This window comes from Microcebus murinus, chromosome 7 (genome assembly GCF_040939455.1).
Source record: "Microcebus murinus isolate Inina chromosome 7, M.murinus_Inina_mat1.0, whole genome shotgun sequence".
Lineage (NCBI taxonomy): Eukaryota > Metazoa > Chordata > Mammalia > Primates > Cheirogaleidae > Microcebus > Microcebus murinus.
The window spans coordinates 90,231,135-90,256,276 of NC_134110.1; the positions used below are offsets into that span (position 1 = coordinate 90,231,135).

At 47.0% G+C, this 25,142-nt stretch overlaps 1 protein-coding gene across 1 annotated transcript; it reads right to left on the reverse strand.

Annotated features, from left to right (window-relative positions):
- Window positions 1–393: 393 nt before the first annotated feature.
- VXN (vexin) lies at window positions 394–22,597 on the reverse strand. Its single transcript, XM_012737180.3, has 6 exons — window positions 22,170–22,597; window positions 17,362–17,417; window positions 11,463–11,616; window positions 7,438–7,499; window positions 4,096–4,169; window positions 394–2,828 (listed from the first exon to the last, which is right to left on the reverse strand). Exons 1-6 carry the CDS (start codon window positions 22,234–22,236, stop codon window positions 2,645–2,647), a joined length of 597 nt encoding a protein of 198 aa, XP_012592634.1. The 5' UTR covers window positions 22,237–22,597; the 3' UTR covers window positions 394–2,644.
- Window positions 22,598–25,142: the final 2,545 nt, after the last annotated feature.

Genomic DNA, 25,142 nt, shown 5'->3' on the forward strand with positions numbered 1-25,142 from the left:
CCGTGACGTGAATCATGGGGGCAGTTCCCAGGAAGGCTGAACATGAGGGAGGCACAGAGGAGGAAGGCTGCATCCCCCTGCAGGCTGGCAATGGCCCCTGGGCCCAGCGGGGCTTGTGGAGGATAAGGGGACTGAGGAAGGGGGGTCAGCGACAACAGGGAAGATTATGAGCCCAGGGGGGACAGGTCATTAGCCTAGACCCCACCAGAAGCGCCCCTGGTGTTAACAGCTGGGCAGGGCCTGTGATATCAAAACCAGACATTGCCTTATGATGGAAAGAACAGGCCCAGGGTTCTTTCTTACCATCCCTCTCATTTAAAGGAACAGTGAGGTCCAGATACCTAGTTCTTTCACTTTGAGAAAGTCAATAAGGGAGCCTCAGGCATGCACTTGTAATGGTTTATTAACATCACAAACAAAGCATACTTTTATTTTTATTTGAACTGGCCAAATAAGATGTCTATACAGGGCAAACATGAAATATTTAAATTAAAAATAAATAAGTTAGTTCCACCATATATAAATCTCCAGGTGATACATACAAATGAAAGATATCAGTTATAAATTAAATAAGTTAAAATAAATAGTTGTAGCTTGCTCTGTTAGGTCCAGCATAGATCATCTGTTAGCCCCCTAACTTTGTCCTGGACCCCAGCATCTACACTGAACAACACGACTGCACGGTCCACTGGGACTAGCCCCTCACTGAAAGACCACCTGGTGCCCAAGTCTCCAAATCATGTTCAGATATGAGGATTGGATGTTCAGGGTCGAAAACAATGGCTGAAGAGCAGAGATCAGCAAGGTGAAAGCCCAGAAGCTCAGGCCTCTTATCCACCCCCATTGCTTTCCTATGGTTCACCTGGAGATGTGGAAACAGGTAACTCAAACTCAGCAAAAAGCAAGGCGTGGGCACAGCATACCAGTCCTAATATAACAGTTGTGTCTGAGACCTGCAATGTGGCCAAACACTTCTTTGTACCAAGACATGGCAACGTCCAACATAGTCTTGGGCTAAATTTTTGGTTTCATTAAGTGGGTTAGATTAATTTAATCTAAAAAGAAAAAAAGCCTTCTGGAGGCAGAGTTTGGGCAACAGATGACAAACATACAAGGCATATGTCACTAATCCCCTCCGCAGGCAGGCATTACTAATTGATCACTGCACTCTTCTAGCTCAGATTCTATCCCACACAGAACTGCAGGCAGCATCTACCCATCAATTTTGTTTAGCACTTGAGATGAAAACTATTTAGTAACCTTGGTACATCTCTATGTGCTGAACTATTTTGCATGAAGGAGTAGATATAACACAGGCACTGAAGCCTGAAGACACTTATGAGTTAGGTGCCTTCAGTCTTATCATCTAACCCCTTTGCATTGGTGTCTATTAAATGGGTAAGACCACCTCACTGAGAGCTGCTAGAAAGATTAGGATAATGTATGTACAGTGCCCAGTATCGTCCATGGAGCATAGTAGGCATTTAATAAATGATAGCTATCATTAGTAGTAGTATATTGTCATTTTAAGGCTACTGATGTTGACAATGGAGTTGATGGTGACATTTCCATTGAAAGAAGGAAAGTATAATAATATGTATTAGGTTGAACCGCATCAAATTGATATTCAATGTTTTTGACATACAAAATGGCAATTTCTTCTGGGTCAACCTAATAATATATGATGATGTGTTTCATTCAAATCACTTTACTTGTTCCAACCTTTTCAGATTCTTCCCTCAGAAGTTGTCCCCTAGAGACTCACTTCCACCATTCAAAAACTTCCTCAAATCAGTTGCTTAGAGGAAGCAAAGCAGGGAGTCTGCCGGAGAGAAGTTGAGGACCTGGGGTCTAGTTCCCCTTCCCAGTATCTAGTCACGTAACCCCCACAGCTCTCAATTTCTCCATCTATATCTGGGAAGAATGGTGCTTTCCTCAACAGGGCTTTGTGAAGATAAGAAGAGTTAAGGGATGAGAAAGCACTTTCAGAAGTTAGAATCATTACACCAAAGTAAGGTATTATGATAATACCACTTCAGAAAACATTAGCATTCAACATTTAATTTTTAATGTTTTTCTATAGAAAAACTGCACAGAAAATAGAGAATTCATGCAGTCATGCCAAATGACCACCAAAATCGATCTTGATGATACTCTCAAGTGTATATTAGAACTACTAAGTTAATAGATAATGCTTTGTCCTTCAAAATTGTACCTCATCCAGGTGAAATCAATGTGATAATGGGAACAGTAAGAACCATCATGTTTACAAATGTCTCAAAGTCAAGCTCTTAAATTTACACCAGAAAATAAACACTTTAGAACAACTCACAGGAAGACAGAGGAGTCCTCCTCTTCTTTTCTTGGAGGTCTTTAAAATGGGCTGGTGTGGTTTTGCATAAAGATGGGGATATAAACTTTAGGAGCTCCTAAAGTCACTTTCAGACTAATGACTTTAGCAATTTGCACAGTTTTATTTTGCCTTCAAGGGACGTTGTTTTCCGTGCCCTAAGCCAGGGTGACCAGTTAGTGAGGGAGGATGATGTGTTGGGGCCAGCTGAGTGTGGCTCAGCTCTGATCCTGGAGCTTTCTCCCCTCGTCCAGGGAACCTTGGCCAGTGTGGGACATCTGGGGAGGGTCACCTTTAGTCAGCCTCAAAGGCGCTGTTAGTGGCTCCTACATATTCCGACTTCTTCTTGTGCCTTGTCCACATTTTCCGGAGGATGCTGGAGACACCGCAGGAAGCACTTCCTGTCAGCGGTAGGGAGGCTTCTGCTCCTTGGGGAAGGGTTGGGTACTCTTCGGTCATCTTCTTGAGATGTCTGGATCTAAAGTAAAGCCAGGGGTGGGCGGGGAAGGCGGTCACTTCACTGAGCCAGACTTAATGTGGCCATAGCTCTCCTCCTCGACTCCTTCATCCCATGATCAGGCTCTGCACATCGGAGGGACCCTCATGGGGACGGCTCCATGTCCCTACCCCTCCCATCTCTCATGAACAGTGACCTTGCTAGAAAGGGCAGCTGTCCCAGTGCATCAGCTACTGAAAGAACAGGAGGCTTGGGGTCGAATCCTACTCCCATCTCACTATGTGACCTTGGGCAAGTGCCTTGTGACCTTGGGCAAGTGCCTTGACCTTGCCCAGCCTCAGTTTCCTCGCGTGCAAAATGAGGATAATTTCTTCTAACTCATGGGGCTTCTGTGAGGACAAAAATGAGATAATAAAGCAACTGTCTACATTGTAGACCCTCAATAAATGTTCGCTTTTCTCCCCACTTGCTTCCCTCAGGTGAAATAAATGGCCTCCCTTTCCTGTAGCCAGGGTCCTGGAACAAACTGAAGTGAGGAAGACTGAGCTGAGAGAAAGGACTCGCTTGCTGTGCTCAGCTCTCCACACATTACCTCACTCAGCCTTCACAGTAATCAGGACGGTACCTCTGTCATTCCCGTGTTACTGTTTTGCTTTTGAATGGCTGGGGCCTCGGGGACGGAATAACTGCCTGAAGTTGTGGTGTGTTGGGGACAGTGGCAGCCTGGAAAGCAGATCTGGGTGAAGAGCCCAGCCTCTCACCATCCTGAAACCCCTTTTGTGCTGCCCGTGGTGTGGACGGGGTGGTGAGGGGCACTGACGCACACGCCGAGTTGAAATGCTTGCCGTGTCAGGGCGACACCCAGGGGTGCTGGGGCTCACCCACTCCCGCTGCCTCCCGCTGCTTGGGGTCAACTTAACGGGCACCGCAGGGCCTAAGCCTGGGGTGCAGCCTCCGTGTCTGGTGAGCTTCCTCCCCTGCGGGCGGGGGTCCCAGACTCACTCGTGAGGCGCCTCTGACACCCGTGTGTCTATGGGGGTTCTGAATATGGCTCGTGGTTACACTCACCTAATTAACCAAGAACCCTCCTAGTGACACTTCTCCAAGTGTAAAGAATGGCGTTAACGAAGCAGAAACCATGACAAACAGGCCAGCGTGGTCCTGGGGAACCCGCTGGCCTCATTAGGAGGTTTCCAGCCATGGGTCTGTGTGCATCCCCAGAGCCTGTCCGCCAGGCCACCTGTCGCTCTTCTGCAAAGGACCAGGACGGCGGGTGCCCAGCACTTACCCTCTCGTCAGAGCAGCTCCCTTCTCCGAGCCAGGGGCTGCCGCCTCCACCGAGATCCGGGGGCCTGGCGGAATCTGCCGAGAAGAAGCGGGAGGGACGGTGAAGATGTGTCTAGTTCCCGCCCTGGCATGGACTGCAGCGCTCTGAAAGGCGGGTGACTGAATTGGACCGCCACTAACCTGGGCAACAGTCCTCACCCTTCAGCAGGCGTCCGACTCCCCTGGAGGGTTTGACAGGACAGTGCCAGGCCCCATCCCAGTTTCCAAGTCGGCAGGCCTGATGTGGGCCTGAGAACCTGCATTTCTAACAGGTTCCCAGGTGTCTCTGGTGCTGCCAGTCCAGGGACCCCACCTTGAGAACCACTGACTAGAGAAACTTGAGAGAGCCCAACCCAACCCTACATAAGAACTGTCACCCTCGCCCCGCCATCGCCTGTGTCCAGTTTGTTGTCGAGTCCTGCAGAGTCTTGCTTTTACTAGGTTGCTTAGGCCAGGGCCAGCCTCTCCATTTCCTCTGCTGCAGCCTTCGAGGCACAGTCCCCATGGACCTCCTTGTTTTCCCCAGACCTGCTGCAATCCGTGCGCCCCTCCTGGGCTCTAGCACCACAAGGACTCTCTGCTGCGGGGCAGACCATGGCCAGCTCTGCAGCTGCTCCTCGGGTTCCTCCACGTCACCCACGCAGCCTGTCCTCTGTCACTCCCCCGTGTATCAATGCTGCCAGTTCCGCAGGGGTGGGGTGGGGGCTCACACATAGCCCCACACCTTTCCTGCATTCTCTGATCAACTGTCCTCATCTCTGCCTTCAAACCCACTTCCTCCAGGAAGCCTGCCCTGAGGCTGGTGGCCCAAGTTGCTCTTCTTCTGTCCTTGTGTCCCCAGAGCACTGAGGGCCTATGTGACACGCCTTGGCATCCCACCTATTCCGTCTTTTGGTGGTTCTTGTTATGTGTTTGTCCAGTGTCCTGGTTCCCACAAAGACTGCCTGGCACGTGGTGGGCCTGAGACTTGACCTCTTTGGCGCCTCCCAAAGGAGGTGGTGAGCACTTGGGAACGTGCGGAGGGTTGAAAATTAACTGCTGGCCTAAGCGGGGCTGGGTCCAGGGGTCACTCAGTCAGCTGACGCACGCTGCGGTTTGCTCTTCTGCCCTGAGCCCCATGGAAGGCTTCAAGTCACCACATTCCTAAAATCGCTAGGAAATTCCAGGTCAAGGCGCCATCGTTCACCATCTCCCTCTCTCCTGAGCCAGCCAAGGCTGTGGGCAGAGTTACTGTGCCACCTTGTGGCCTCTCTGGAGCGCTCCCTCCCCACCGTGCCAAAGGCTGGGTGGACATACCCCCAACCCCCTTAGCTCTGGAGGACAGGGGGCTGGGGGCTCCTTGTTCCACTCCTTATCTCCTGTTTCCTTAGTCTAATACCATCCCATGCATTTCAGTGTCGAATCAGATTTAGCTGTGTGGGTCTGGACCCCTGACCTGCCCTGAATCGTGGGCCTCTGATGGGCTGTGGGAGCCCATTCCTCACCCCCAGGACCAGAGGAAGGGGCCAGCCATGCTGCCTTGTCCTCCTCTTCTTTGTTGACCCCTCCCCTTTGTAACCATGTCTCTCCATCCCCACCCTGTGCCATCCCAGATCCCTCTGGCCAAGGGCACCATCTGAGTCCAGCCTAAGGGCTGGGGTGAGTAAAAGGCCATGGGTCACCCTCTCCCCCTCAACCTTGCTCTTTTTCTGGGTTTGGCCAATGGCAGCTGTTGGAGCTGTCATAGCTTGACAATCTTCCCTCTGTGCCAGCCATCCTGGTTTCCCCTGAGTACAAGGTTGGGAAGGGGCCTCCCTGACAAACAGCTTGTTTCATCCCTGCCCTCGGTGTGGATTTCTTAGAATAGTGATGACCTAAATGAGATCCCTGGACTAGGTCTCCTGCCCAAACCAGGAGTGAGTGAAGCACCAGCATCTCTGTCTGGTTTGTTCTGGAAAGATGAGGGGCTGGCACAGACAACATCTTGGGTCTCTTCTCACATTGCACCCTCGGTGAATCTCGACAGCTGACACTCAGAGAGTCTAGATGCCTGAGCCAACCTCGCCTCCAGGCACTCCTGACTCTGGTGAGAGGGAATCGGACATTCGCGCCCAGAGGATGACGAAGGAGAGGTACTGACAGACCCAGAGAGGCACCACTGGATCCCCCTTCAAGGAAGGACAGCTGCCCATCTGTGGGAGGGAGGATGGCAGGGTGGGCCTTGGCTGCAGAGGACCACCTGGCCCAAAGTCACACTCTTCCCTGGGCAGCCCACATGCTGTGGAGGAGGAGGGAGCATAAAATCTCAGCCATTCTGGAACAACTCAGACCAACCTGAATGGGCGACACTTGCCCCAGAGCTCCCCGCCAGGAGGTGTTGGGCCTGCATCATGCTGCAGCTGCTCCTCCACACGAGACCTGCCTTCCCCGCTCCTGTTACAGGTGTTGACCCCTAACATCCATCAAACCCCAAACCCCAGATCTCAGAGTCTGCTTCTGGAGAACCTGACCTGTAGCAGATACCCCCACAGGTGTCTCTGTCCTGACATGGCTGGCTGTTATGGACTGAATGTTTGTGTCCCCCCCCCCAAATTCATATGTAGAAGACCTAACCCCCACTGTTATGGTATTGGGACGTGGGGCCTTTGGGAGGTGATTAGGTTTAGATAAGGTCACGGGATAGAGCCCCTATGACAGGATTAGTGCCCTTATAAGAGGAGAAAGAGACACCAGACATTATGCTTTCCGAGCACGCACAGAAGGCCATGTGAACACACAATGAGGAGGTGGCCGTCTGCAAGACAGGAAGAGAGCCCTCAGTCAACACTGAATCTGTTGGCACTATAGTCTTGGACTTCCCAGCCTCCAGAACTGTAAAAAAATGTTAAGCCACCAAGTCTATGATCTTTTGTTACAGCAGTCTGAGCTAAGACACTGGTGTTCCGTGTTTTCACAGTGCTTGAGAACCACTTCCCACCTATAGCTGCACCTGGGAATTAGTTAGGCATTTCCACCTGGCAGGGGCCTACCTTAGAAACCAGTTCTTTCTTCCCATATATAAGACATCTGTTGGGTAATAGCTGCTTCTGTTTGCCTAAGAGCTGCATTTCTAGCAAGAAAGAGAAATGCAGCCAGTGATGTTCCACAAGTGCACACAACAGGACCAGCTGGTAGCTTTTAGGAGCAAAAGATGGCCAGTTATGCTTTTCTAATAATTCCCAGGCCAAGGACAAAGGACACTTAGTCTGTCTTCATGGCAAAATAGAACCAGACATGATAAGTTTAAAGCACGACAGATACAACTAACCAGGCTTATTTTACTTACCAAAGATTTTCCATATGCTCGATTCCCACATAGATTCGATGCTTTGGGTTCCGAAATCCCAACTGCAAAGTTGAATGGGGGACACATTACTCAGTGGTACTCCGTGTTCTGCCTCCCCGGGGTTCTGCATCAATCCCCTTGTTAGCCAATCAGTCATAGCAGGGAATTTCTAAGGGCCTTTTGCTTCCAAGCAGCAAAACCAGGCAGTAGGGTCAGGTGGTGAGGCCACTGCCACTCTTCCAGGGGGCTGGAACTAAGGTCTGGATAAGATCAGTGTGTCCATGTAGGCTGACTGGCTGAAACAAATGTACCGCTCTCACGGAGGGTGGTGGTAATGGGGGAGGCTATGCACATGTGGGGGTGGGAGTAGATGGGAAATCTCTGTATCTCCGGCTCAGTTTTACTGTGAACCCAAAATTGCTCTAAAAAATAAAGCCTATTAAAAAAAATCACAGACGTGGAAACATTTAGCATTGTGTCTGTATGCAGTTAGTGCATGCAGCTCTCAGCTCTTCTTTCCTTCCTAAGGTCTCAGATCATGAGGTTTAAAAGGCTCTTAGGAGTTAAGTCTCTACAGCTGGGATCAATTATGTAACACAGTGCTCCTGGACACCCCTCTAAAAAGAAGCAGAGAAGTCACACCTGTGTTGGGAAGTTCAGCCCCATTAATGTGGAAGGACTGGAGTTTGTCAGATCAGCATCCTGAAGCATTGGCTACATAAGGTGTATGGGTGGAAAACTTTCTTTCTTCTTGTTGCCCCAACCTACTTCTGAGTAATTTCTACCCTGAAGTGCCTGAGGCTGCAGGTGTGGAGCTGAGGGAGCGGCGTAAGATAGGGGTGTTGGCTTTCAACACAGGTCCCTCCTGGTGCAGATGTTCCAGGACAGGCACACCTTGTCGTACTAGAGCATGTAGAGATGAAAGCCCCCTCCCCCAGGAAGACAGCTCAGTGCAATACAATGAGATAGCAGGAAACTTCCAAAATCAAACCACGAAGAATGGTACCCTGGCATAAATAACAGCAGCTCATATTTTCGTCCGTGTGCCAGGCGCCGTGCTGAGTATAAAGCACGCGAGTGTTATCTTCTTTCACCCTCACCACACCCTAAGAGGCAGAAATCGTTAACAGTCTGCATTTTCTAGTTGAGGAAACCAAGGCTTTAGAGATACAAACACGTGTGATGAAGCCAGATAAGGATGACTTAGCGGGTAGTGAACTGACCTCTTTGGTGGTCTTGCAGGCCTGGGGAGGCTTGACTGAGGGGCCCCCAACCCAGCCTGGGAGGAGGTGAGTTTGCTGGGTGGAGACGCAGGGAGGGTGCCTGCAGCGGGAACAGTGTCAGCGGGGGCGGGAGGCAGGATATAGTGGAGCAGTCGAGGATGGAGCTATGACACAGCTCAGGGCTGCTCCACGTGATAGAATGGTGGGGGTAGGGGTGTCACATGAGGTGGCCCTGGAGAGGTCAGTGTGGTCTGGAGGGGGCAGAGGACACAGCACTTAAAGCTGAGGATGACGGGGGTCAGAGTTTTGCTTTAGGAAGACCCCTCCTCTGTTGCCTTGTAGAGGGAGGCGTCCTGGAGGCTGAGACCTTCGCTGACTGTTCTCTACACAGTGGAGATGAAGGAGACCGAGCCCTGGCCGCTTGAGGTAGGTACCAAGAGGGAGAGGTGAGAAGTACCTAGCAGTGTGTGCAGGGTGGGGGAGGACAAGGAGGGGTTAGGGAAACATCCGGGAGACTTGCTGGAATGATGGATACTGGCCCCAGCTGAGAAAGGAAGAGAGGTTTGAACAAGTTGATGCTGAGGTGCCTGGGGACAGCCAGTGAAGAAGTCCCACAGGCCCAGGAGGCGGGGCTGTCACCTTTCGTGGCGCCTGAGGCTTCAGCGTGAGAGAGTTTCTCAGCCAGGTCTCTTACTTTGAGAGCCCCTGGGAACCCCAAGATTCCTCAGAGCATCTTTCTCCGATGTGAGAGGCTGCAGCATCCTGGTGCCTTCTCCTAGGGCTCTGAAAAAGGCAAGTCCCCAGATCTGAGATCCCCGGAGACCTACAGCTTCCTGAGGGAGTGAGGGAGAGTGGCTTGGCCTTTCCTGGGGACAGCACCAGGGTTTGCCTTTGACTCAGAAACGCTCACTGCCTCCCACCCCTTCTGGAATCTATCAGACTGGGGGAGCTGAACAAATTGGATCAATGCCTAGCTCAGTCTCTCTCTCCCTCTGTCTTTTTTTTTATTTTTTAAACCTGACTAGCATATTCCCTGCATGAGCTGACTGTCACGTGTTGGGCAGATTCTCTCCATTTCATAACCTACTGCTCTTGTCTTTCAGAATAAAAGACTGACTCAGGCAGCCCAAGCTTCCACAAACTACTTAGGAATGAAAGTGACCCCTAAAACCAGAGAGTTTCGAAGACATCATTCCCTGGGGGAAGAGGCACTAGCCAGGGAATCAAAAGACCTGAGATGTAATCTTGGCTCTGTTGCTAACAAGCAGTGCGACCTTGGGTAGGTCAAACAGTTTCTATGGTTTCAGTTCTGTAAATTGGCAGACGGGTGGCTGCAGTGGATTGGAGGTTCTCTGCCTTCAGCATGCGTTAGAATCACTTGGTGGGGGAAGCTCATTAAAACAGATTGATGGATCCTAACCTTGAGTTTCTGATGCAATAAAATTTGCATATCCAGTAAATTTCCAGGGTCTGCTGCTGCTCCTGGCACTCCACTTTGAGAACCACTGCATCAGATCATCTCTAAATCCTTGCAACTCAATATGTGATCTATCCCCAGAGCAGCAACATATGGGAGCTTGTTAGAAAGATTAAATCCTAGGGCCCACCCAGTCCTACTGAATTTGAATCTGCAGAAAAACAAGATTCCCAGGTGATTCTTTGGCACATTAAAATTTGAGAAGCATGGCTCTAAATTCATTTTATGATTTTGTAGAAATGATAAATATTCTCTTTTTCTCTTTCCAACATATATGCACCCAGCCACCCAGCCACTTATATATAGACACAGAGAAAAATCTCTTAATTTGCAAGGCATATTGTGGTTTTTTTAATGCTTTAACTCTGCATATATATACGTGTATGTGATCACTTAATAGAGAATATAGCTTGATTTATGTGTTCTTATACATAGGATCATAAGATTGTGTTCTCAGTGATCAAAGAAACCTGAGTGGTGCCATTTAGCATCTACAAAAGGGGAAAAAGATAGATGGATGAAGGGACCATACTCAATGGGGACTCATTACAGCTCTCATAAGCATACAAAATTCCCAAGGCCCAAAGGCTTTGAGGAGGACACCCCAGACTTTCTATTGTGTATTTTTGGAGTTAAAATATGAATATGTTGTGGGCATAACAGAAACAACCTAAACTACCAATTATAGGCAAAATACTATCATAGACTTTGGTGGGCTAGAGACAGATTCCTATTTAGCTGCTTGGGGTGGAAGCCCTTTACAAAACTAATATCCAAGGTAAGACTATAATGTTTCCAGTTTTCAAAACAAATTTGCCCCTAAATTCTTTTTATAGATTGTTGCTTAAGTCATTCAAATTTAAGATGGTAAGACTTTAGGATGGCAGTTTATAAAGAGCTATACAATGAGACACCACACACACAATGTTAAATAAATAACGTGAGCTTCCTTTGCTTCAAGGGGTCATGGTTTTCTCTCCCCTGCAGAGCTTATTGATTTATATTTTCTCCTGAATACAGCACCGCTGCCTGTGGAGCAAGATGGGACATAACAGAGTCTTTGCTCGTCACACTCAGAAGCCCCTGTTTTATAGATGCAAGGTGGTGTGTGGAGCTGCAGTAGGTGAGGCCCCGGAGCAGGTGCTTTCACAGTGGAAATAGCATTTATTTGGGAAAAAAGCTCTGGTGCTCAGCTCACCAGTGAGCTCCAAAACGCACAAGGCAGGCGGCAGACACCGCCGCTGCCCTTTCCTGGGCCTGTGAGCGGCTCTAAGTGGGTCCCCACGCCCAGGGAGGCCCGGGGACCCGGCCCGCAGCTCACGTACCGGGTCTGGCGAGGGCTTTGGCGGGAGGCGCCCCCGGCGGCCGCGCGGTCTGCAGCCGGCCCACCCTGCGGCCGTCGCCCGGGTCCCTGCGGTCACCGCGGTGCTGCAGCAGCTCCAGGGGCCGGTGCGCGTACAGGTCCGACTCGATCACCACCTGCAGGGCCGGGAAGGACAGTTAGCTTATGCCTCTCCTGGGATCCCACCGCCCCCCAGGACCTGAGCTCTGCAGATGGAGCTCGTGTTGACAAGGAATTTCTGGAGCCTTCCCTATTCTAGTGAATGGTAGGAGCTTGAGAAAACTCGGGTGGAAAACAGGCCAGAAATAATGAACTGTTTTATTTGACTTCAGATTGCCAAATGGTGCCATGGTGCGAGAAAATGAGGGTTCAGGAGGTTGTTCCTCAACAGCAGACCCTGCACAGGGTCAGGAGTTTGGTCCATTAGACCAAAAATCCAGGTAGATCAGCCGCCTGGTGGCCTGGCATGTTTTGTTTTGTTTTTGCAGAGGCAGAGTTTCCCATGCTGCCCAGGCCGATCTTGAACTACTGGCCTCAAGCGATCCTTCCGCTAGGCCTCCCAAAGTACTAGGATTACAGGCCTGAGCCACTGCGCCAGCCTGATACATTTTGACAAGTGGCCAGGCTATTTGAAATGAAGACAATCCTGGAAATAGGGTCTTACAATCTTTTCAGCTAAGTGGTTGACACCCTGGTTCATGCAGAGGACAGCTCCAGAGGAGGTAAGACCTAGGGAGAGAACTGGGGCCCAGCCAATCCTCAGATTTTAGAAAGAAAGAAACTGCTGGCAAAATGGGGCAGGTGGGATCTCCATGCTCCCGTGTTCAGTCATGGTCACCTGCTGCATAGCTATTTGGGGAAGTAGAGTCAGAAGAAATACTCCTTTTGGTCAGGGCCCACCAACATGGCCTTAAAAATTGTAAAAATACTTAAATCTGGGCCGGGCATGGTGGCTCACGTCTGTAATCCTAACACTCTGGGAGGCCGAAGCAGGCGGATCCCTCAAGGTCAGGAGTTCAAAACCAGCCTGAGCAAGAGTGAGATCCCGTCTCTACTAAAAATAGAAATCAATTGGCCAACTAAAAATACATAGAAAAAAATTAGCCAGGCATGGTGGCACCTGCCTATAGTCCCAGCTACTCAGGAGGCTGAGGCAGAAGGATCTCTTGAGCCCAGGAGTTTGAGGTTGCTGTGAGCTAGGCTGACACCACGGCACTATAGCCTGGGCAACAGAGCGAGACTCTTGTCTCAAAAATAAATAAATAAATAAAAATACTTAAATCATTGAAATAATTTAACTGTAAACACTTAAGGCAAAAAATGGCAGCCATCTTTATCTTACTGTGGAGAGTCATGAAGGAAATCTTAGCAGTGTGGGCTCAGATCCTGCATGTTTATACACAGCCAGGACACTGGGGGTCATTCATGGGGACGGTGGGGGTGGGTGGGCAGACCTTTCATCACAGCTATTCCTAATTTCATTTTCATTTATTTTCATTCTCTCAGCATTGCACTCAGAGAGGGTAAGGATTGGTGTGGTGTTTTCAGACCCACTTTGTAGAAGGAGAAAGTAAGACAGGATGTGAAAGCCTGAGGAGTCCACAGGAAGACCCCACCGCCTTCCAGCATGTTCCCTTTCAGGAGCAAGAGATGCCACCTTCCCAACCCCCTGTGTGCACGGTGGGCAGGGAGGGAGTGGGGAGGCATTAGCTACTCAGCAGCCGATGGATGTGGGCAGTTTCCTGGGGGTGGAGATGAGGCCAGTTACTTCCCAGGTCACAACTTAGGGCCAAGTGTCTCTTCTCCAGTCCCCTAAAGGATGCCAACAGCAGGAAAGGAAAGAGGAGAGGAGCCCAGCCCAGAAGGTTCCTGTTTCTTAGCTGGGCCTGGGACTTGGTTCTCATTTTCCACAACAACAGAGGCTCTGAGATGGCTCCAAGGTGGTGTGTGAGGCCTGCGCCAGGGAAGGGACAGCGGAATGGGTGGCTGTGGCCTCCTGAGAGGGTCCTGGCAGCCTGGTTTATTTTCTGGTCCACAGGACACAGTCTGGGCTTGCTGCTGCTGGTCTGAGAGCCAGCTCTTTAGTACCCTGAGATTAGGGGCAAGATTGGAGAATTGGGTTGGGGGGAGGGGAGACAAAGGTTTGATGCTGGAATTTTCCTTTCCTAGGTCAGCAAACTGCCTGCTGGAGTAGAGGAATGTACTAGGGCAACAGGCTTTTCTACAATAAAGTGATGCTCCCTGCTGGTCTCAGAGACAGGAAGAACAGAAGCCTCTGGCTGTAACACACAAGCCCCAGGAGTCCACCCACTGATATCTTCCATTCACACTTTTGTTCATTTGTCAGCCTGGAGGGCTGACAGGGAGTCAGAAAGATAGTGAAGACTCAGATGGTGGAGAATCATTATCATTTGGGGCTGCAGGGATCTATAGAAATGTTCTAGCCCAACTCTCTACTTTTACACATAGGGAAACTGAGGCCAAGAGAGGCCATATATTTTCATAGATCTGTAAGGGACAGAGCCAGGATGAGAACCACAGTTTCGTGCTTCCTCAGTGCTATTTGTAAAACCCACAGGAGTGCCCACATTCAGATGCAAACTTCCAAGTGCAATTGATTGCACAGTGGGCCATGAATGGCCATGGAAGTGGCTCCATTATGCTGAAAGTTTAACCCACACCTTTGCATAAGTTTATCCCCTTGAGCTACTCCTATGATGTGGGAAGACTGGAGAGGCTGTCTAGAGAAGGAACAGTGAGTGGCCTGGGTTTGGAAGAAAATGCAACTCAAGGGGAGTCAGAGAACTCTGACGCTAATGATGGCTCGGGGAGAGGAAAGAGAGATTTGTAGAGGAAGGAACCTGACATCCATTCACACAGTAGCCCAAGGGGTAAGAAGAGATACAAATAAGAATTTGGGGCCAAAGAAAGTTGTAAATATTGGTATAGTTGCAAAATAAGAATCATTTCCCTCCTGCAAGGTAATGAATCACAGTAGTTTTCAGACCACCAAGTTAAAGACAAAAAGGAACTCAAAGGGAAGCCAAGAGCCAGTTGCTTGAGGAAACAGACTAGAGACAATCCTTTTCCCTTGGGGACTGACTTTCCCCATCTGTGGAAGGAGGGGGTGGACTAAGAGGCCTCCTCTGTCTCTCCTACAGTGAATGTGCTGTGTGGCTGGGGCTGAGTTTTACAAGCAGAGGACGGGCTAGGCTGATGGGGAAATTCAGAGGAAAGCTGAAAGGACTGATCTATCCCACCTGAAGGAAGACTGGATATGGGAAGACAAGAGCCCAGCCGTTTGACCAAATGACTGAAAATATCCTGTGAAGCTTTCTTAAACTCTGAATTACCTACAGACAAATCCTTCCCTTTCAATTTTTGGGAACACCTCACTCACTGCTCCTTGAAAGCTGGGAGTATTTTCCTTCCAGACTTCGGGCTTAAGTTTTTACAGGCCACCGGGAGGATCAGAATCAGTTACCCTGAAACCAAATTTTCCATCCATTAAAAAGGCCCTTCTCTTAATGTATAAAATGTTCTCAAAAGTCCTTACAAAAAGGCATATAATTGATAGAAAGTTAAGAAAAAGACATGAGTAAGAAACCCGTGGGCAAAGGGTATTGAAATGATCAATAAATCTATGAAAAGATGAAGAATCACATTAATAATTATAGAAATACAAATTAATATATTTTTGTCTATCAGATTGTCAAAGATTGACATCATTGATACCACACAGTGTTGGCTTGGCTGTTCTGGAAAAGGTACTTTAAAACATAGTTGCTAGGCATTTGGCCATGGCTATGAAATGTTTTCACCATTCATATCCTTTGGCTTAGCATTTTCCTATCTATGAATTTATCCTCAAACATTTGGATAAGAACATAAGAATATGTTCAAGAATTTTTTGTGGCATTGTTTTAATAGAAAAAAGGGGAAACCCCACTGATGATTTGGTTAAATAATGGATGTAGAAAACTACAGGTTTGGTTTGGGTAAATAAATTGTATCAATAGCACATTCATACGGTGGTGTACTATGCAACCACTCTAAAGAATGGGGTAGAGCTATACATATGAATTGGCATGGAAAGATGTTCAGAATTTATTAAATAAAAAAGCAAATTGCAAAGCAGTATATTATCAGACAATAAAGCATAATATAGGTTAATACACAGGAAATTTTCACTTAGAAAAAAACCAATGCTTAGCAAATGCTTATATGTGTCAGGCTCTGGAGTAAACATTTTTCATGTATGAGATCATTTGCTCCTTGTGCATTTGTCCTTAATATGTGTGCTCTTATTATCGACATTTAATGCTACGGAAGTTGAGTCCCAGAAAGGCCAGGCAACTTGCTCAAGGTCACATGGCTGGAAACAGATAGAACTGGGATTTAAACCGAGTTTAAATCCCACCTGACTTTGGAGCCACCTGACTCCAAAGTCTACACACCTAACCATGCAGGAGTGGGGAACCGGCAGCCTCAAGGCCACCTGTGGCCTTCTGGATCCTTGAGTGCAGTCCCTCAACTGAATCCAAACTTCCTAGACAGGGGGATGAAAAAATTAAATGGAAAATTCCAGAAACAATTCATACATTTTAAATTGCAGGTTGTTTTGAGCAGTGTGATGAAATCTCTTGTTGTCCTGCTGTGACCCACCCAGGATGTGAATCCCCCCTTTATCCAGTGCATCCACATTGTATGTACCCCCTGCCTGCCAGTAGCCATCTTGTTAGAGAGACTGGAAAGACAGATAGGGTTCGGTACCATCCTCACTTTCAGGCATCCACTGGGGGTCTTAGAACGTACCTCCCTTCAATCAGGGGGACTACTTACTGTATTTTATATCTTTGTAATGTTTAACATTTTACAATAGACATGTACTGCTTTTGGAATTAAAAACATATATATATATAAACTAGTAAAACCCCATTTTCATTCCTGGGACACTTAAAAAAATTTTTTTTAAATGGAGAATAGGCTTTTAAAAATTGAAATACTTAAAGATTCAAAATGATATTCTATGAGAAATTGTGATAAAATAGAAACTCTAGTAAAACTAAGTAGAAAGTTTTCCTTTTAAAATAAAGTGCAAAAATGTAGTGACAATTTTTATATAAACATATATATATAATGAGAAATGCACAACATTATTAAGCTCTAAAGACATGTAAACTAATTTTAAGATAATGCATAGGCATATTAAAGTAGCAAAACATAATGTAAAAATGAAAGCCAATGTTGGTGATGTGGAAGGTGAATGGAAAAGCATCCCCGGAAACCACCCAAATGTTCAGAATTCCTGGAAGTATGTGACAAACTGTGAGCAGAAACCATTTTTTAAAAAAGGCACTATTATATCCTCCACATCTAGCACAATGTCTCACAGTAGAAATGCAAATATTTGAAGAATGAATGAGTGGATGGATGAATGAAATTGTTCTTATCCCTTTACCTGTGAATTTTACTTGGAGGCCTATGCACTGCGGAATTAATCTAAAAGAGTAGTATTTTGTATATAAGTTCATTGCCCTGCTGTTTATAATAGTGAACAAATGCAACATCACAAAGGCCAACGATGGGAAAACACCTACTTCAGGGATGCTATAGCATCATTGTGGACTCTAAACAAGACAAAAATGTGTGTATAAAACGAGGTTTACTCTCTGTGCCTGGGGAAAATGGAAGAGTAGGAGGGTCCAATTCAGGGTTGCTTGGTGTCTGGTTGAGGTTGGTTAACTATTTTGGTTAAGTAGAGGACAGACGGCGTACAGCAACAACCACAGGGGACATAAAAACCCTCCTGGTCGTCGAGGGCAGGCATTGCTTTGCTAAAGAAAGTCAATCAAAGCAGATCAAAACTAAAGTTTCCTTACATTCTTGGTCAAGAGGTGTTGAGAACTTTTGACTCTTCTTCTGGCTGGACTGGACACTGCAGAGAGAGACAAAGAAGAGGTTTTAGAAAACGCCAATGAGGCCGATGTAGCTACAGTAACAACATTGAGAAGGTTTGACCCAAGGCAAGGTGGGGGCGAGGAGGGACGGGGAAGAGGGGAAGAGGCAGGTTCCCTTGCAGTGGAGGGTGTTACATGGCTTGAATACACCCAAGTTCATAGCATTATTCACAATAGCTGAAAGCTGGAAGCAACCCAAGCGTCCACCAACAGATGAATGGATAAACAAAATGTGATATCTATATACAATGGAATATTACTCAACCTTGGAAAGAAAGAAAATTCTGATACATGCTACACATAGATGAACCTTGAAAACATTGTACTAAGTGAAATAAGCCAGACACAAAAGGTTATGTGTTCTGTGATTCCTCTTACATGAGGTACCTAGAGTAGTCAAATTTGTAGAGACAGAAAGTAGCACGTTGGTGACCAGGGGCTGGGGGGCTGGGAGAATGGGGGGTGCGTGTTTCATGGGCACAGAGTTTCAGTGTGGGGTAATGGAGTTCTGGAGAGGGACGGTGGTGACGGTTGTACAACAATGCAAAGGTACTTAATGCCACTGACCTGTAACACTCAAAAATGGATAAAACGGTAAATTTTATGTATATTTTGCCACAATGTTTATTTTATTTTTTTTTAAAGCTTAAATCCATTAACCATGAGAACTAATACTTGGTTAGGAGAAACTGTGGATTTTGTTAAAAAAATTGACACAAATGCACCTGTTTTCCACATCACTGCTAAAATGACCTACCTGGAACTGAAATCCCACCATGTCCCTGCCCTGCTTAGAACTGAGGTGACTTCTTAGCATATGTCAGATGAGTGACAGATGAGTGCTATCCTCATTACCTTCCACTGTCTCCCTCCACCTGGGTGTGAAGCCAAACTTGACCCTTGCCAAGTGTGTGATTTGGGGAAATTACTCACTCTCTTGATGCCTCATTTTCCTGATTTGTGAGGCTGGGCTATTAATGGCAGCTTGCTCACAGCACTGAGGCAAGGATTAAATGAACTAATCTTTGTAAAGCCCTTGGCCCAGCACCTGGCGAAGAGTAAACTCCCAGGAATTAGAGGCGGCTGTCATGATTTTTCTCCTCTGCAGGATGAGGGCAGGTGGAAGGAGCAGGTGATGATGTCTACAGAGAGTAGCATTTTCTTAGGATTTCTCTTTCTGGAACTTTCTCCATTTCCTCCTGCAGTTTCCTGATTCCCCTGGCCACCTTTCCCCATTGTTGCTCATTCCCAAAAGAATTATTTTGAATGCTGGGGTACTGCTCACCCAGAACTAACTCCACTCTGGGTGCCTCAGGAAATAACTTCCGGTACAACTTCTCGGTAAAACCACAGCTTTTATCTTTCGTATTTACTGTGAATAGTGCCTATAAAACCTTTCCCTTGGCCGGGCGCTGTGGCTCACGCCTGTAATCCTAGCTCTTGGGAGGCCGAGGCGGGCGGATTGCTCAAGGTCAGGAGTTCAAAACCAGCCTGAGCAAGAGCGAGACCCCGTCTCTACTATAAACAGAAAGAAATTAATTGGCCAACTGATATATATATATAAAAAATTAGCCGGGCATGGTGGCACATGCCTGTAGTCCCAGCTACTCGGGAGGCTGAGGCAGAAGGATCACTCGAGCCCAGGAGTTTGAGGTTGCTGTGAGCTAGGCTGATGCCACGGCACTCACTCTAGCCTGGACAACAAAGTGAGACTCTGTCTCAAAAAAAAAAAAAAAAAAAAAAAAAAAACCTTTCCCTTAAAGGATCCTTTTTCTCTCCAGAAAGTAAAAATATACACATGTTTGCAGTTACATGTGTCCTGTCCTGTCCCTTTAAAATACTTAAGAAACACCATAATATTTGCTATTGCCATATTTTTGTGAGCTATTATGATGGCTCAATTAAAAAATATGTACTGGGAGGCTGAGGCGGGCAGATTGCTCGAGGTCAGGAGTTCGAAACCAGCCTGAGCAAGAGCAAGACCCCATCTCTACTATAAAGAGAAAGAAATTAATTGGCCAACTTATATATAGAGAAAAAATTAGCCGGGCATGGTGGCGCATGCCTGTAGTCCCAGCTACTCGGGAGGCTGAGGCAGCAGGATTGCTCGAGCCCAGGAGTTTGAGGTTGCTGTGAGCTAGGCTGATGCCACGGCACTCACTCTAGCCTGGGCAACAAAGCGAGACTCTGTCTCAAAAAAAACCAAAACTGTAGATATTAGGCTGCACTCAATCCATGTGTGTTGGAGAGAGGGATGCAATACAACAATCAATGTCATGATAGCCACACTGAGCTATCCTAGCTGACGCCTTGTTTGTCTCATCCCTTTCGCTTTTGTAGCAGCAACCCTACGAGGAGGCTACTCTTCATTCCTCCACTGCATAGGTGGGGATCTGAGGGCTCCAGGGGCCACGCTTTCACCCACTAGACTACACTGCCCACGCCGCTGAGCCTGTGCTCAGAAAGGTTTGCTTGTTGCACACTGATAAACATGGCTGAACCACAGCCTTTGGCAGAAGGGCACACCAGGGAGACTCAACCTGTGTTAGGTAAAATCAAGCCAATTGTATTTCTGCAGTCAGGGAACATGGGGATGGATGCATGAAGAGTGACCAGTCTCTCTCCTGAGCAGGGACTCAAGACCTTCCAACATCCTCTTCTCCCACCCTGTGCTCAAAATCCTTGGAGAAGGCCAGATGGGCGAAGAGAGATGTGGGAAGAGGCGGACTTCATCCACTTATGAGCTAATGTAAACCTGCAAATGCTCCTTTTCTAGAGAACAACTTCCTGAGCAGGGAAATGTCTGTGAATACCAACAAATACTTGGTTTAATACCAGGAGGTGGCCGTGAATGAAAATGGCAAAAAAGGAATATAGGATTAAATATTTATCTTTGAACATATCTATTGCTACAAATACAGAGTAAAAATAGAAATCACTTTGTAAGTGATGTATTTCATGGTGCTTACTACATGCCAGCTATGGTTCTAGATGCTTTAAATACTTTCTATATCAACTAATTTATTTACCATAATAATGCTGGGAGGTAAGTTCTGTTTCTCCCTTTTACAGAGTGGAAATGCAGGCCCAGACAGGTTAAGTATCTTGCCCAAGGTCACACAGCAGAAGTAGCAGCAGTTTCTTAAACACTTTGGTTTTTTTTCTCCTTTTAAAAAATTTTAAATGGAAATAAATTATAGAAGATAGACATATTTAACATTTTCATATTTGCTTCCAATTTGCTTTCTCCTCATATAAAAGAAATAAAAAAAAATAGAGGTAATATTCTCATCTCATTTCTACCTTTTCCTAATTCTCCTTCCCTATTACCCCAGGGCTACTGAGATCACTAATTCTATTTGCATCTGTGTTTCCATACTTTTCTCTAGGTATATGTCCATACACAATATATAGTACGGTTTTGTTTTTCTAAATTTACAAAATGCTACCATACATATATCATTTTTCAGCCTGCTTGCTTTGCACTCAACATTATACTTTGAGATCTATGTCCATACACATAGATCTAGTTCATTCCTATCGCTGTCATGTAGTGTTCCGTAGTATGATGGCACACATTTGATCCATTTCATGGACATTTAGGTCATTTTCAATTTTGTGCTCTTAGAGTCAGTGCCACTGCGAACATCCACATGTGAGAGTCCCTGGCTATTTACCCACAGGTGGAACTGCTGGGTCACAGTCAGCTGTGACTGAGAGTCTCCAGAGAGACTCCCAACTCCTGCACGTGGGCAGACTTCTAGCTCTTTTCCCCCTGTCTCTGACAGTATGTGTCTAAAGCTTAATTTATGTTCTGCTTGGCTGTCCTGTGTGGCCAAGCTGAGTCTCTCCCTCCCTCCCTTAGCAGTGGCCCTGTCGGAGGCTGACACGGGAGGAAGAAAGAAATTGTTTGAACGTAGAATCGCAACACCAGCAAACACCCAGCCCACTTCATTCAAGCCTGACAGTGAGCCCAGGGGCTAAGCCTGTCACAGGACGCAGGAGAGAGCAGAGGCAGCAGGAGAGGGGGCTGCGCTCTGGCGGGGGCGAGGGACCCGCCAGGATCCACACGCTTGGAGTCAGCTGAACCTCACACAAAGCCCTTCCCTGAGACTTAACACAAGAGCTTGTAAAGTTGAGATTCTCGTGTCACACGTTTTTTGTGGCGTTAGCTCCAGTCTAAGTTTGGCAGGATGGCCCTGGGCTTCTGTGGGGAGGCCAGCGGGGGTTGGGGGTGGGTCAGGGCACTCTCTGACTGCTTCATTGGACTTGAGGCCACTGCTGGGAGGATTTCTCCTCCTGTCTCATGGCATAGTTAGAGATCAGACTTTTGAGCCAGCTGTTGTCATTTCAGAACCCACTTGCTCACTGGAGAAAATGAAAGAATCTGTCTCGCTGCCCCGGGATTGTTTTCATCTGTGTTGCCTAAACAATGGCTTGCTGTCACTTTCGTTTGGCATATTGGATTGTCAGTATTGGATTAGGTGAACAGGGAGGGTGCAACTGCCCTCGTTTTCCCCTTGATGGATTGTTTCTCAGTGATTGATGTTTACCCTTTTCCCTCCTTCTCAGAAAACAAAACAAAACAAAACAATCAAATACCATCAAAGCAGGGAACCCATCGGACCCCAAAGTCCTGAGGATAAAGCGTAGTAAACAGCACGTGACGGTCCTCACCCTCCTGCACGAGAAGCCGCGTTAAGGAGACAGTCAAGGGCAATTGTACTCACCCTTGGAAGGAATCACGGTGGTGAAAACTTCTATGTTTTCGTCACTGCAGCTGTAGATCTGATGCATCGTGTCTGCCTTCTCTCCCCGAAGTGCCTGGGAACCCGAGGCCTCTCTCCGGACTCCTAGTCGCGAGGTTTCCTAATCCAGTCTGGCTCGGGGATCATTGTGCAGGTCCACAAAAGACAGGCTGGTGCTGTGAGCTCATCTCATTCCACAGTCTTCACTGCAACATTTTCTAATCCCATCTGTCCTTTTTTTTTTTTTTTTTATGAATCCTATTATTGCAAACCTTTGATTGAGCGTGGAGGCTTCAATCCCCTCCCAGCTAGAATGTATTTAACATTTTTATTTTGCGGTGTCTGCCGCAGTGAATTTGGAAGTCTTTTGTGAGGTGACGGCGAAGTGAAATCGCCTACCGCGTTAGCGCCAAGCTGAGAATTCCACCAAAAAGGAAACGTGGGTTTTGGGGACCAGCAATTCCCCTTCTCATTCAGAAATGAAGGGGCTGCTTTTTCTTTTTCTTTTTTTCCCTCCCGGAGAACGGGGTATTCAGTAATTTGTCATGTGTTCACTTGGCTTCCTGAAAGTTTCTATTTTAAACAAAAGGACTGTGTCTCCAGAGTGTTTTCCCCTCACGCCACTGCATGACAAGGCTGACATTTCTAGACGCGTGTGTTTAGCATCTCTTTGCACAACCCTTCAGGTGCTTACACAGACACGACAACAGGCAGCGCCCCTCACACACAAGGAGTCCGAGTACAGGAAGGTTGTATTTCTGTTATGCCCTGTATTTATCATCTCATGAATCCTGTTATCCAATACATAGAGTATATGGATTTTATGCTGTTCTTTATATCTTATATTAATATATATACTATATACACCCTATATTTTATCCCATATATTCTCTCTATATGTACATATGCAAAAATAAGGTTATGGTCAGAACATACATATATCATGCCAAACCAACTGCCTTTCATGGCACCATTACAGCTTTACTTCTTCATAATAGTACTGAGGGTGATGCATAATATTAATAATGATAGTTGCCATTTATGAAATGCTCCCTATGAGCTAGGTAGCCAGATATATAATTTCCTTTAATATCTATAACCACTCAGTGAGACTTCAGTTATTATTTTTTGCCGTCTCATAGGTGAGGAAACTGAAGCATAAGGTGATGAAGTAATTTTACTGAGATTAAAATAGCTAGTTTGTGACAGGATTAGGATTTAATCCCTACTTTGACTCCAAGGTCAAAGGCACTTAACCAGTAAATTGTCCTCTATTCTTTACCTCCTGTCAGTTTGAATAACAAACAGAGAGAGGCTCTCTAAAAATACTGAGTTTTGTTGGGAACAGCAGGGCATTGCAATGCAGGACACTCAGCTATGACAAATCACAGGCAGCTATGACAATACCCAGGGAGGCTGTGGCAAGGGGAAGCTTAAAGGCAAAAGGAGGAGGACACGTAGGTTGTTTAGAAACAAAAGGACAGTGGCAACAAGGGCTATGGCAGGAGTTGATGTCAGTTCATTAGTGGAGACAGTGTGTCAGGCAAGTGTTCTTGTACAAGCCGCTGGCTGTCCTTGTATGACTCATGTAGCAAGCTGTGGTTTGGAAAAATTTCTTGCGATAGTTCCTGTTATCAGGCAAATTGTGCCTGACAGAGCGCTCCCACACCCATGAGCTCCCGGCTTTATTCTATTAGGGCTGATGTAAACGACTCTATTTTGATTCTGACAACTTTCACGCTTCGAAGCCTTCCCCTTACTTTGAACGTGGGTAGACCTGATGCATAATATCTTAGACTTGGAGTTGGTGTCCATTGATATTTCATAGTGGACAAATTGGGGGCATTTGCTCATCAGGTCGTTGTCAGTATTATGCCTCTTTCTCTGAGAACTGTACCTAGCCATGCAGAGGATGGCTCTGGGAAGCCATGTTTGTTCTACTTGAACTTGACCCTTGGCCACCTTTGTCTACACCAAGGTGGACACCTAACCCAGACTGCTACCTCCTAGAAATTGAAATTGGGCTTTGGTCTGGGGCTAGAGGGGAAGTATAGACTCTGAATATCTGGGGTGGTTCTCAGGCCAATGGGGTAAATTTGAAGGGAAGCCAGTAGAAATACATGGAACTGGTGGTCTGGAAGACGCCTGGGGCCTGATGCAAATCTAGGATAAAGAGTTTTAGCAGGCTGGGTGTGGTGGCTCACGCCTGTAATCCTAGCACTCTGGGAGGCCAGGGCGGGTGGATTGCTCAAGGTCAGGAGTTCAAAACCAGCCTGAGCAAGAGTGAGACCCCCGTCTCTACTAAATAATAGAAAGAAATTAATTGGCCAACTAAAAATATATAGAAAAAAAAATTAGCCCGACATGGGGGCTCATGCCTGTAGTCCCAGCTACTCGGGAGGCTGAGGCAGGAGGATTGCTTGAGCCCAGGAGTTTGAGGTTGCTGTGAGCTAGGCTGACTCCATGGCACTCTAGCCTGGGCAACAGGGTGAGACTCTGACTCAAAAAAAAGAATTTTAGCTGGGGGAGGGGTCAGCACTTTCTCTGTGGCCCACACTTGGTGGGTCTGTGGCCATGCCAGTGGGAGAGGTAGGGGGTCTGAGGGTGAGGGCAGTGCTAGAGAGGGAGGAAGGGCATGGGGGATTGAGACCGAGCATAAGAGGCAGAGACCAGGGAGGGAGAGGTACTGCCTGTGTCCTGCCTTGCCCTGCTCAGATAGGTCGTCCCTACCTTGGAGTCAGTGAGATACCTTAGATACCTTAAATACCTTAGATACCTTAAATTTCCCTTTGGCTTAAGCTTAAGTAGATTTTGATGTCTAAAAGACTTCTTTGTGTCTGTTGTCTATAAATGTTATGATCTCCCCAGTGATTAAATGTTTAGATAATGTAAAATTTAGAGGAGTATTTAGTGCAAGAGAAGTAAAGGTCCAAAATTGTGTTAACAGACTGGAAT